At 43.5% G+C, this 13,495-nt stretch overlaps 1 protein-coding gene across 1 annotated transcript in view; it reads left to right on the top strand.

Annotated features, from left to right (window-relative positions):
- LOC309560289 (uncharacterized protein) overlaps positions 1-13,495 on the top strand; it is a 31,623-nt gene that overhangs the window by 3,913 nt on the left and 14,215 nt on the right. The window contains exons 2-4 of the mRNA XM_082263888.1: positions 5,548-5,729; positions 8,290-8,398; positions 12,380-12,469. Coding sequence (XP_082120014.1) covers positions 5,548-5,729; positions 8,290-8,398; positions 12,380-12,469 — 381 coding nt within the window. The remainder of the gene's footprint in view (positions 1-5,547; positions 5,730-8,289; positions 8,399-12,379; positions 12,470-13,495) is intronic.

The following is a 13,495-nucleotide window of genomic DNA, read 5'->3' as shown; positions in this document are numbered from 1 at the left end:
TATGGGGGATCGGATGAGAGCGGACCGGCTGTCCACTCTCATCCGATCCAATCCAATCCCTGAACGGATGGAAAAATAGGGTTTCCATCCCTCCAGATTTCACGGACAGGATCGGATACGGATGCCAGCGGGTGTCAGCGGAGGTTTGAATGAATGGGTCATGAATGGGAAGCGTCTCAAAAACGCCCCTCTCCATGAATGGGAAGCGTCTCAAAAACGCTCCTCTCCATGAATGGGAAGCGCCTCAAAAACGCTCCTCTCCATGAATGGGAAGTGCCTCAAACGCCCCTCTCCATGAATGGGAAGCACCTCAAAAACGCTCCTCTCCATGAATGGGAAGCGCCTCAAAAACGATCCTCTCCATGAATGGGAAGCGCCTCAAAAACGCCCCTCTCCATGAATGGGAAGCGCCTCAAAAACGATCCACTCCATGAATGGGAAGCGCCTCAAAAACAATCCTCTCCATGAATGGGAAGCGCCTCAAAAACGATCCACTCCATGAATGGGAAGCGCCTCAAAAACGATCCTCTCCATGAATGGGAAGCGCCTCAAAAACGATCCTCTCCATGAATGGGAAGCGCCTCAAAAACGATCCTCTCCATGAATGGGAAGCGCCTCAAAAACGATCCTCTCCATGAATGGGAAGCGCCTCAAAAACGATCCACTCCATGAATGGGAAGCGCCTCAAAAACGCCCCTCGACATGAATGGGAAGTGCCTCAAAAACGATCCTCTCCATGAATGGGAAGTGCCTCAAAAACGATCCTCTCCATGAATGGGAAGTGTCTCAAAAACGATCCTCTCCATGAATGGGAAGTGCCTCAAAAACGATCCTCTCCATGAATGGGAAGTGCCTCAAAAACGATCCTCTCCATGAATGGGAAGCGTCTCAAAAACGCCCCTCTCCATGAATGGGAAGTGCCTCAAAAACGATCCTCTCCATGAATGGGAAGTGCCTCAAAAACGATCCTCTCCATGAATGGGAAGCGCCTCAAAAACGCCCCTCGCCATGAATGGGAAGCGTCTCAAAAACAATCCTCTCCATGAATGGGAAGTGCCTCAAAAACGCCCCTCTCCATGAATGGGAAGCGCCTCAAAAACGCCCCTCTCCATGAATGGGAAGCGCCTCAAAAAAGCTCCTCTCCATGAATGGGAAGCGCCTCAAAAACGCCCCTCTCCATGAATGGGAAGCGCCTCAAAAACGCTCCTCTCCATGAATGGGAAGTGCCTCAAAAACGCCCTTCTCCATGAATGGGAAGCACCTCAAAAACGCCCCTCTCCATGAATGGGAAGCGCCTCAAAAACGCCCCTCTCCATGAATGGGAAGTGCCTCAAAAACGCTCCTCTCCATGAATTGGAAGTGCCTCAAAAACGCCCTTCTCCATGAATGGGAAGCGCCTCAAAAAAGCCCCATAGGTGCAGTTTTTGAGTCACGTGTCCTTTAAAAACCACACTGCAAATGACCAGGGACTACTTTGAAGTCGCTGCGATTTGAAGTCGCACAGATATGAATAGTACTTTTTGGAAATCATGGGGTGTGACATGTCATGCGACTTTGCAGTCCTAAGTCGCAGCACAAGTCACACAAGTGGGAACGGGCTCTAAAGTAAATATGATTTTTTTCCAAAAAAAAAAAAGGAAATATGATACCTTTTTTTTTTTTTTTTTTTGCTGGTCACATGATGCAGTGCACTTGCTCCGCCCTGTGCTGAGATATGGGGCGGAGCAAGCAGAAAGTTTAGTTGTGATCAGTGTAAGAATAAAATCATTAAATAAAGCCTGTAAGGAGGGGGAGGAAACAGATGCATTGTAAGGAGCCTGACATATGGCCCTACATAATCTGGGTGCCGCCTCCTCCTCCTCCTCCTCCTCCTTGCTGTCTATTCTTCTCCCCGCACCCAATGCTATTATGATTCCTCTCCTCACTCCTCAGCTTGCTTATTGGCTAATAGGAGGGGGGGTCCTGCCAGAACCAAGCTTGTTGCCCGGCAACCAGCACACAAGCAGATGAAGGGATAGCAGCTTGCTGGAAGACAGACCGGCATCATAGGAGCTGGCTGCAGGTGAGAGAGGGGATAGGAGCAGGCACCTGCCATTCAACCTGTGGAACCGCCTCTTATCCAGCAGAACCAATCATGTTAGACGGCATTTGGTGAAGGAGAAGAGAAGTGATTGGCCTTTAAAGGGGGGCTGGAGAGGCATGCCCAGTGAGTGTGACAACATAGCAGCCGGAGGACCAACTGCTAGATTGGTGCCACCACCAGTGAGCCCATGAATATGGCGGGATCAACCAGGTATTTACTAATAGGGAGAAAAGGGTTATTGTACAATCTCCTGCACATGGGTTTAATATACACTTTTAGGGCTGGTTCACTCCTCAATTTCTGGATGCGATTTTGCATATGTGTCTACACACGTTTTTGATGCATTTTGCGTCCCTGTGCATTTTTCTCCTTTTCATTTTGGCACTTGAACAATCTCAGGGCAGTGTGCGTTCTGGTTCATGTCTATACGTTTTGTTGCGTTCCATACAGAAAAAAATGAAACCTGTTCTCCTTTTGACTGCACTGGTGTAAACTAGGGCCATAGGAATACATGGAGATGCTTTGGGAGGGGTGCGGAATTGTGCTGGGCGGGACAGATACATATTAGGGGGTGCTTTGTGAAGGTAGTAGGCTTATGTTGGGGGCTCAGATACATATTGGGGGGGGCGCTTTGGGAGGGGTGCGAAATTAGGCTGGGAGGGGGTCAGATATGTATTGGGGGGGCGCCTTGGGAGGGGTGCGAAATTAGGCTGGGAGGGGGTCAGATATGTATTGGGGGGGCGCCTTGGGAGGGGTGCGAAATTGTGCTGGGGGGACGTTACCTGCTCTTTGGCATAGGTGTTAGTAGAATACAGTATATTACTTTGTTGTCTGCTAAAAAACTTAAAGCGGAGTTCCACCCAAAAGTGGAACTTCCGCTCAAATGCTTTCTGCCTCCCTCCGGTGCCACATTTGGCACCTTTCAGGGGGGAGGGGGGAATGGGTACCTGCTTTTGACAGGTACCCGTTCCCCACTTCCAGGAGACGGCACCGCTGGGCTGTCCCTTGGAAGTTTGGCCCCCTCCTCCTCCCCCCGCTGCCGAGCCAATCCAAATGCGCAGCGTGCTTTGCGCATTAGAGACCCACCTGTGAAGCCGTAAGGCTTCACTGCCGAGTTCCCTCACTGGCAATGGCGGCGGCGGCAGCACCCCCCGAGAGCCGATGGAAACATTGGCTGCGGTGCCGACATCGCTGGACTCCAGGACAGGTACCGGTAAGTGTCCTAATATTAAAAGTCAGCAGCTACAGTATGTGTACAGTGTGTGTAGCTGCTGACTTTGAATTTTTGGAGGGGGAGGCTGGAACACCGCTTTAAAGTTAGAAAATTAAGTCCTTCTAGATCACTTCAGGCTGGCCTCTTTTTTGCAGGTATAGCTATGTAAAATATTAAAAAGGAGGTCTGCACTGTTTAAAAGTCCAGTAATACACTATCTCTCCCTGCTCTGCACAGTTGTTCGCCATTTTTAGGTACTTCCGAGTTTGTAGAGGACAATCTCCTGACAGCCTTAAAGAATATTAAACTCTCCTGTCCTTTACAGTCAAGGAAGCTGCTTCTGTTTGATCTTCAACTGCCATGGTGCTGCACATGTGATCAGTTATGACACTTGACATTGGATCGTTTGACAGTTTGGTTGAGGACATGAGCAAATGTGACAGTCCGCAATCCCAACATTTCAGGAATGTAACTGGTTTTGAAACTAATAAATGAATGGGTTTAGTTCCGCTTTATGATTTACTGATGTTCGGGGGCTTCAGAAAAATGGCAGCCTCAATAAAAAGGAAACATGAGCAATGTTGAAGGCAATTTACAGCACACGCTAGTTCTGGTAGCATAATTATTAATGTGAAATGTACAGTGGGTATAGAAAAGAATCCCCCTTGCTTTGCAGCCTGAAATGAAGACACACTGTGTTTGTTTTATCCAGCTGTATTTACAACTTATAACATCCAAATGAATGATATGCCACCAACACGTCAGAAAAAAACAGAATCACTGTTGAAAAAAGGATCCCCCCCCCCCAAAAAAAAAATCTCTATCCGGTGTAGATAATCACCTTCTCAATGCTACTCAAAGCCATTTGACGTTCAACTGTGATCAGCTGTGGACATTTTGATTAGCTCAGCATGAAAAGCGCTTTCCTGGAGCATTTCAGTCCTTGGTAGTGCAACTGACGCAAACCACTATGGGTGGCAAGGTACTGTCAAAAGATCTCAGGGATAAAGTTGTGGACCGGCACAAGTCAAGAGATTAATACAAAAAAAAAAAATATAAAGGCTTTATCAATGCCTAGAATCACAGTCTATTATTAAGAAGTGGAAAGTATTTGGTACAAAACAAACCCTCCCTGGATCAGGACGTCGCTCCAAACTGGATGAAAGAGCAAGGAGGAAAGTGGTCAGAGAGGCTATCAAGAGGCCTACAGCAACTCTGAAGCAGTTACAGGAATTTATGACCAAGAGTGGTCATTGTGCATGTGACAACAATATCACAAATTCTCCACAATCGTGGCTTGTAGGGAAGGGTGGCAAAAAAAGAGCCACTCCTCAAGAAAGGCCACAGGCAGCCACGACTGAGCTTTGCCGAATTGCCCCTTGAAGATTCTGAGGCCATGTGGAAAAAGGTGTTATGGTCAGATGAGACTAAAATGTAATTATTTGGCCTTGACACCAAACGATATGTCTGGCGGAAATCCAATACAGCTCATCATCCAAATAGCACCAATCCTACAGTAAGCCATGGAGGTGGTAATATCCTGTTATGGGGGTGTTTCTCAGCAGCAGGGACTGGAGCACTTGTCAGGATAGAAGGAAAAATGGATGGGCCAAAATAAGTCAAATTCTTGAGGAAAATCTGCTACCCTCTGCCAGAAAGTTGTCAATGGTAAGAAGGTTTACCTTCCAACATGACAATGACCAAAAGCACACTGCAAAAATGACCACACAGTGGTTAAAGGAGAAAAGGGTGAATGTCTGTGAATGTTCTTGCATGGCCTAACCAGAGCCCAGACTTAAACCCCATTGAAAATCTATGGAATGACATGAAGACTGCAATCCACAAATGGCCACCATCATTGAGCAGTTCTGCAAAGAAGAGTGGGCAAATATTGCAAAGTCTAGATGTACTAAGTTAGTAGAGACCTATCCCGACAGGTTAAAGGCTGTAATTAAAGCAAAAGGTGGTTCAACAAAATACTGCCACAAGGGGATAATCTATTTTCCAACTCAGCGATTCTGTTTTTTTCTGACATGTTAGGATGTTATAAGTTGCATACATCTGGATAAAACAAAAACTGTGTCTGTCTTTAGTTCAGGGTGCAAAGCAACAAAATGTGATTATTTTTAATGGGGGTGATTCTTTTCTTTACCCACTGTATGTTCCTTGCTAAAGAACATTATTTATCAAGTTGTTATGGGTAACGTTCTGCTTTAGGTTTCACAGAGGATCTCTTCCTCTCTTTGTGCAGGATTTTATTGTTGTGAAGAGACTCGATGTACATTCAGCATTCGTGCTGTAGAGGTTAAAATCAACGTGTGTGACTCCACTTCTGGATGTCCAGCGCTCTCCTTTACTCTCCTGGGAATGGAGCACAAGACTCCGAAGATGATTGCAGAGCTGGCCAACAAAATTGTCCGACTGACTAGGGAGGTGGGAAATTCATTAGTAAAATACATTTATATATACTGGGGTTGATTTACTAAAATTGGAGAGCAAAACCTGGCGCATCAGCTTTCAGTTTTTTTTTTTTTTTTGTCAAAGCTTAATTGAACCAACTGAAGTTAGAAACAGATTGGATAACATGTACAACTGAACCAGATTGTGAGTGCTCCAGTTTTATTAAATCAACCCCATTGTGTGTGTGTGTGTTTTTTTTTTTTATTTTCTCATTAATCTATGCTCCGTACCCCATAATAACAAAGTGAAAACAGAATTTTGGAAACTTTTGCAAATGTATGAAAAAAGAAAAACTGAAATATTACATTGGTATTCAGACCCTTCACAACAACACTTTCTTAATCGTTGCTGAGATGTTAGAACACCTTGATTGAAGTTCACCGGTAAATTAAATTGATTGGAAGTGATTTGGAAAGGCGCGCGCGCACGCACACACACACACACACACACACACACCTTTCTATAAAAGGCCTCACAGCTGACAATGCATACGGTATACATACAAAAGCCATGAGGTCAAAGGAACTGCCTGCAGAGACAGAACTACTGCAAGGCACAGATCTGGGGAAGACTACAAAAAATTTCTGCTGCACTGAAGATTCCCAAGAACACAGTGGACTCCATAATTCTCAAATGGAAGAAGTTTGGCACAACCAGGACTCTTCCAAGAGTTGGTCGCCCAGCCAAACTGAGCAGTCGGGGGGGGGGGGGGGAAGGGCCTTCATAATAGAGGTGATCAAGAACCTGATGGTCACTCTGACTGAGCTCCAGAGATCCTATGTGGGGATGGGATAAAGTTCCAGCAGAAGGAGACTGACGAACGCTCATTTGCTGGGACGTTCGTCACGTGCTACTGGAGGTGTGTGGTGGCCAGACTCCTGCCCACGGACTATGGGCCCTGGCTTGTAGGGGAGTGCACCTCTGTGTGGGGGTATATGCTGGAGGACCATGGGAGTAGTGTTGCTTTGGACTCAAATCCATGTCACCCCAAGATACAGACTCAGACTGGGATCAATGTTACAAGCCTAAAGCTGCCTGTTGCAGCAGAGGACTTCTCCTCACATTGAGAGACTAAAGAGTTGCTAATGACGTCAAACTCAGCGATTGTCTGCTGTGGGGATGTGTATTGACATTTATAGTAAGGTGTTTTGAAAGCGAAAACGGGCAGTCTGCGAGCCTACGTCTTCTGCTGTCATCTGTTTAGAGGTGGTTTTGTCTTTACACCTCTAGGAATATGTATTCGGCTTTGTTTTGGGGGCTTGTTGTGTGTTGAGTTAATTGTGATAATGTTGCAGTCTCATTCACCTATTGTCTCTTTCAAGATGACCAAGGTATGTTGACTATGTTCTCTATGCATTTGCATATGATAATGAAATCAAACACATGAGACTGTATATATTGGAAGTGAGTTGTTGAATAAAGTGTCTTTTGTTTTACCCTTCATCAAGCTTAGGCTGATGTTTGGGGGAGAATTGAGGGGCCAGGTCACTGCATCACGTGAGATTCTGGGGGGGGAATTGAGGGGCCAGGTCACTGCATCACGTGAGATTCTGGAGACCTAAGACAGAAATACTTGGTCCAAGTATTGGTGATCTGTTACAGAGACCCATCACTGCAGCCCTCAACTGATCTGGGTTTTATGGCAGGGTGGCTAAACGGAAGCCTCTCCTCAGTGCAAAACACATGAAAGCCTGCTTAGAGTTTGCAAAAAAGCACTTTAAGGACTCTGACTGTGAGGAACAAGATTCTCTGGTCTGATGAGACCAAAATTGAAACTGTTTGACTTCAATTCTGAGAGACTGGTCAAGGTTGAGGGAAAGCAGAATGGAGCAAAGTACAGAGATCACCTCAATGAAAACCCGAAATGTCACCTTCCAACATGACAACGATCCTAAACACAAAGCCAAGACAACACAGGAGTGGGTTAGGGACAACTCTGTAAATGTAAAGAACCCTGACTTGAACCCTATTGAACATCTATGGAGAGACCTGAAAATGGCTGTCCAACGATGGTCCCCATCCAATGTGACTGAGCTTGAGAGGATTTGCAAAGAAGAATGGCAGAAAGTCTCCCAATCCAGGTTTGCAAAGCTTTTCACATTCTACCCAATAATACTTGAGGCTGTAATTGCTGCCAAAGGTTCTTCCAACAAAGTACTGAGTAAAGGGTCTGCATACTTAGTAAATGTAAAATTTCAGTTTTTTTATTTTAAATAAATTCACAGACCTTTCTAAAATGATGTTTTAACTTTGTCATTATGGGGTACTGAATGTAGATTAATGAGAATAAAAACTGTAATAACACAACTGCAGTATCAGGCTGCAACCTAACAAAATTGAACAAAGTGAGGGGGGTCTGAATTCTTTATGAATGGACTGTATATTATTTCCTTCCCTACCAAACTCTGGATGGCAGAGAGCTCAAGGATCTTTGCCTCTTCTACCTTTACTTGCAGATAACAGATAATTTAGCTCCTTCCACTTGTTCTTCAAAAGTTGTCTTATCCTATCCTATGCTCCCTCTTTATTTCAGGTGCCTTTAAAGTGTGAGGATGTTGCTGTCTCCATCTCTGAGGATGAGGGGGAATATCTTGAAGGACATAGAGAGCAATCTAAGAAGTTCCAGGACACCTGTATCATTGGTGAGAACTAACTTCAAAAATCTTTGGGAAAAATGTACAGCATCTTCACAGTCTATTATCAAGCAAGCTACCAGTATCTAGAAATTGTAATTGTGCTTAAACAGCACCCTTAAAGCGGTAGTATACGGCTTTTTTCCACTTTTAACTACAGGTAAGCCTATAATAAGGCTTACCTGTAGGTACAATTATTATCTCCTAAACCGGCACGGTTTAGGAGATATTTACACTGCATGCATGTAATGTTCCGGTACCTTTGGTACCCTAAATTACATTTTCCACAAGTGTATGCGCCCTACCATTTACTTTTGGAAAGGTGCGCATACACCTTTAAGACTGGAGCTGTCATCACTCAGCGCCGGACTAGATGGCTATTTAAGGCGTCGGTTCTCACTCACATGTGTTCGTTCAAACACCCTTACTTGGATGCTAACCTTGCTTGAAGCTTCCATGCTTGCAAGCTTACTTCGCTGACGGAACCTCGCTGCGCTGATCCCTTTATCCCGCTACTGGATCATCCGCCTCTCCTGAACCACCCTTCGGCTGTATCGCTAATAGTGCTAAGTACCCCGCAGGGGAATTCTCTATAAACTTATACTAAGCTTACACTATCTAGCTCTGCATAGTAAAGACTGTTTATTACATCTGCATAAACTAGATTGCTAGCTCTTGAGACTACTGCTACTTTTCTGCACTGGGTTGATCTCTTTTGTATGTCCACCTGCTATTCTATCATCTGCTATCATACAACATTGCTAAACCTTCCTGCATCCATCTGCTACTGTCTCACCTTCAAGTGTCTATCACCTTCACTCAACCTATCCCTCAACCTTCATCATTGTGTTACCACATGCATAAAGTCATTCTAGGAACCAGCTTGCTAACTGTGTGTATTTACTGGCTGAAATAAGACCTTCCACACATGATGAGTCATTGAGGTTGGGAATGGTATCTCAGCATATCTCTTACATGACTACTGACGTGGATCTATTTCTGCAGCTGAAAATCCACACCATATAAGAAACGCAGGAGCGTTACAATGCAGCCGCTCACGCGAGCGGCGCATGCGTGCTGAAGGTCCCACGGACCTTCAGCTTTCCTTGACGGAAGCTTGCTGGAAAATGACTCCCGCGCACGGGAGTGACGTCATCGCGGTTCCGGCCAATCACAGTGCCGGAGCCGCCAAACCCGGAAGAGACGCCGAGGGATCATGTCAGCTCCCACAGCGGTGTCCGGGGGTCCGTGTCGAGGCTTCGTTCTAAGGTAAGTAATTCATAATGAGCTAGTATGCGATGCATACTAGCTAATTATGCCTTTGTCTTGCAGGGTTTTTTTTTTTTTTTTTTTAGGTTTACAACTGCTTTAAAGATTTACTTTTTATCTTGATTTCCTCCTGAGAATACAACAGTTCCCTTCTTCTACCTAGACACTCCTGTGCCTTGAGTCCCATGGCTGCATATCTGCATTATAAAGCATTGCTCCATCTGACTGCTAGTCTCACTAGACTTAGAGTGAGATTTGGTAATGTCATTACTGTGCTGATCACGGTTCTCCTTGCTGAAGAGGAAGCTGTACCTGAGGACCTGCTTTGCAAGTATCTCTCTGCTCAATCCAGCATGTGGATCTGTGCTTCCCCCATCTCTCATGCTACTTCTTGATAATTACCCCACCAGTCATTAGATCACCAGTCATTAGATCACCAGTCATTAGGGGAAGGCTCTAACATGAGGAAGCGAAACCCCGCGCCTCTACCAAGGACATCTCCATGCAGAGCAAGGCATGGGAAGCCACTAATGGGGAGAAAAAAGCTTCTTCAGGAGTTTGTCATGGAAGCTCTTGAACACCCTATCTCACGGGTGTTGGAGGAGAAGCACTTTGCTCGATAACAGATTATGATGGTATCAGCTTCCAGGGGTAAATATAGTGGAAATAAACGTCAGTTTTCTCCAGTATTTATAACTCTTCCAGTTGTCATTGTGCCAATCTTCGTATGCCGTTTAAAGTCTGTTACCCTGATATAATGTTGACCTGTCAATAGGGAAACCTAGGTGAAGCACACCTTCTGAAACTGCTAGTTGTCTGGCTTCAATTCGTGTGAATCACAGACCCAACAAGCATGCAAAAGCTGAAAAGTTATAATTCCTACTCTCTTAATTGTTACAGGTCAGAAGGTACAGAAGCCAGACAACTGTGATTTTCAGAGGGAGAGGTCAACATTAGCAGCCTTCATATTCCTCTCATGACAGACCTGCTTTATATTTGTGTATGTAAACTCTAACAATCTATTTTAAAGCTTGTTTTATCCTTTCAAATGTAGGTAAGGGTTGTCCCCATCCATAATACATCAAAATTGAAATGATTTTCACCCTCTCATGGGACTTTGTTGGCAACCAAACATATGAAAATATAAACACTTTTTAAAAGTGCAAAAATGGTTTTCTTTATTGATAACACATCATAAAATTCACAACTTGGATTTTTGGCATTTTTTAAAACTATTTTTTTTGTATACAATCACAAGAAAGACCCAGGATAAATATTACAAAGATATACTTGACAGTTAGTGGTACGACCAATTGCTGTCCTCTAAATGGGATGTCACTTCCACAGTGCGCTTCAACTGGGACAATCCCAATAGTTCCAGTTGAAGCGCACTGTGGACGTGATATCCCAGTTAGGGGACAATAACTGGTCAGATCACTATCTGTATCTTTGCAATACTGATTCTCTGTCTCTTATGTGAATGTATATGAAAAAACATTGTTTTTAAAAAAAAAATGCCACAAGTGGTGAATTTTATGATGTGTTCTCAATAAAGAAAACCATTTTTGTACTTTTAAATAAATGTTTCTATTTTCATGTGTTTGGTTGCCGACAAAGTCCCATGAGAGGGTAAAATAATCTATTTCTCTTTAAAAAAATATGTGTATTAAAACCCACGCTACATAAATAGATAATAAATAGTGCCGTCTGCAGCTGCTGCTCACAAGGTAAAAAACCAAGAAGACTTATAAGATGTACAAAAACAGCGCTACTAGGCATACATAATCAAATGAGATAAGTGAAATATAAAGTGCATCAGTGACAACCTCTAAAATCAGTCATAAGAAAATAATATACCAAATATAAAATGATTTTGCCGAAAATACAATTGCTGTGCTTACATCATTAAAAGTCCAAATTTAAAGTGCAATAAAATTGTATTAATTGTGCAAAATTATTGTGCAAACAGTGCTAAATAAGGTGCAGTCCAAAGAAAGTGCTTGCCTCGGCAGCACATATACTAAAATTGGAACGATACAGAGAAGATTAGCATGGCCCCTGCGCAAGGATGACACGCATATTCGTGAAGCGTTCCATATTTTTGCACTTTTTTCAGCACGAATACCTATTTAAGTGAAGAACTTTCTTTGGACTGCACCTTATTTAGCACTGTTTGCACAATAATTTTGCACAATTAATACAATTTTATTGCACTTTAAATTTGGACTTTTAATGATGTAAGCACAGCAATTGTATTTTCGGCAAAATCATTTTATATTTGGTATAATATTTTCTTATGACTGATTTTAGAGGTTGTCACTGATGCACTTTATATTTCACTTATCTCATTTGAATATGTATGCCTAGTAGCGCTGTTTTTGTACATCTTATAAATCTATTTCTCTTATTTTGCTTCTTCTCCGTCGGTTAAACGTAACTTTGAAAGAGTTTTGTTGTATCAGTTTAAATGCAAAAAAAAAAAGTTGATGCTGCTTAAATCTGTGCTTAGTGTTAACATTTAGCATTCTGCCTTATTAATTCTGTGACCTACAGTGCTCCTCACTCTTTTTTTATGGGGAAGAGGAGAGGGGGAGCTCTTCTCTACAGTAGGTGCCCATGCATACCAGAGATTTTTTTTTCTTTGGGGGGGGAGGGCGAAGTGGTGGCGGATGTTTAAGAAAACATGGTTTAATATGGCGTTTTGCTTTTAATCTATTTCAGAAGCCCCAGTGCGGAAAAGCACAGAAAACAATTACCCCATCAATCTCTGCATTAAAGAGGAGCCGATTGAGGAATTTCATCATTCCACTGGTAGGTGTTCAAATTGAAGTTTATAAGGAGTAGACGTCAACAATATGCATGGCTTGGTGATGTGTTGTATTGCTTTGAAGTGCACATGTCCTGAGTTTAATTCCTAATAAGCACACTTCTTACATCCATCTTGTATGTTCCTATGTTTTTATACATTTTCTCTGTTTGCTTCAGTTATAGTCTGCAGTCCTATAATATAGTTTTTCTAAAGCTAAAGTTTATCTGCCTATATTTCATTTTTCCTGATTCCTCCCTCCCTCCCACCTTATTAACATGCCAATTATTTTTTTTTTCTGTTTCCATTATACCTTATTTTAGGCTTTTCACAGGGTAGATAGATTAGTCTCAGAATGGTGGTGGGAGTAGCTTTAATATCAGGAAAGGCTCCTTGCACAATAAAGCCACTAACCCAGGCACCTGCCTCATGGAGATAAGGCAACGAGAAAGGCCACCTTGGAAGTGAGGTAGGCTAAAGGAATATACCTGATGGTTTAAAGGTAGTCAGAGGTGAAAGAACCAGATGAAGTTCCCACAGCATCACTGGGGGAGCATACAGGAAAAGTGATGTGAGCAGAGCAAAGGCCCTAATTGGGGAATGAACTGCAAATAGTCTTTGAAACGGAATGGCCAGGTCTGAGATTTGTCCATTGATGCTACTCCAGACCAGATTGAAAGAAGGACAGTATTCCTCCCACTGTGTTTTTCCTAGGATGGAATTTCCTAGCACTGCACTGTGTAAAGTAAACCCACCGTGTGCAGTGGTAGATATCGTGGGACATTGAATTTCTAGCATTCAGGAATGTAGAGATGACCAAGTCTAATAAACCTCTGTCTCTCAGGACCTGGGCTTCAGCAGGGCAATCATTTAAGACAGTGACCAAGAAGCAGAATGGCGAACTGGCCCCTAGGACAGAAGATTCAATGTTATCGAAGGGCCCATGGACAATCTGCCAGGAGTCTGAGTATTGCAAAGTGCCGCGTCCTCCTGGGCCAGTTCGATGGCAAGAGAATCAATGAAACGTCCTT

The sequence above is a fragment of the Pelophylax lessonae genome, assembly GCF_965119305.1.
Source record: "Pelophylax lessonae genome assembly, chromosome: 7".
NCBI classification, from domain to species: Eukaryota; Metazoa; Chordata; class Amphibia; order Anura; family Ranidae; genus Pelophylax; species Pelophylax lessonae.
This window is presented reverse-complemented; position numbering and strand designations above follow the sequence as displayed.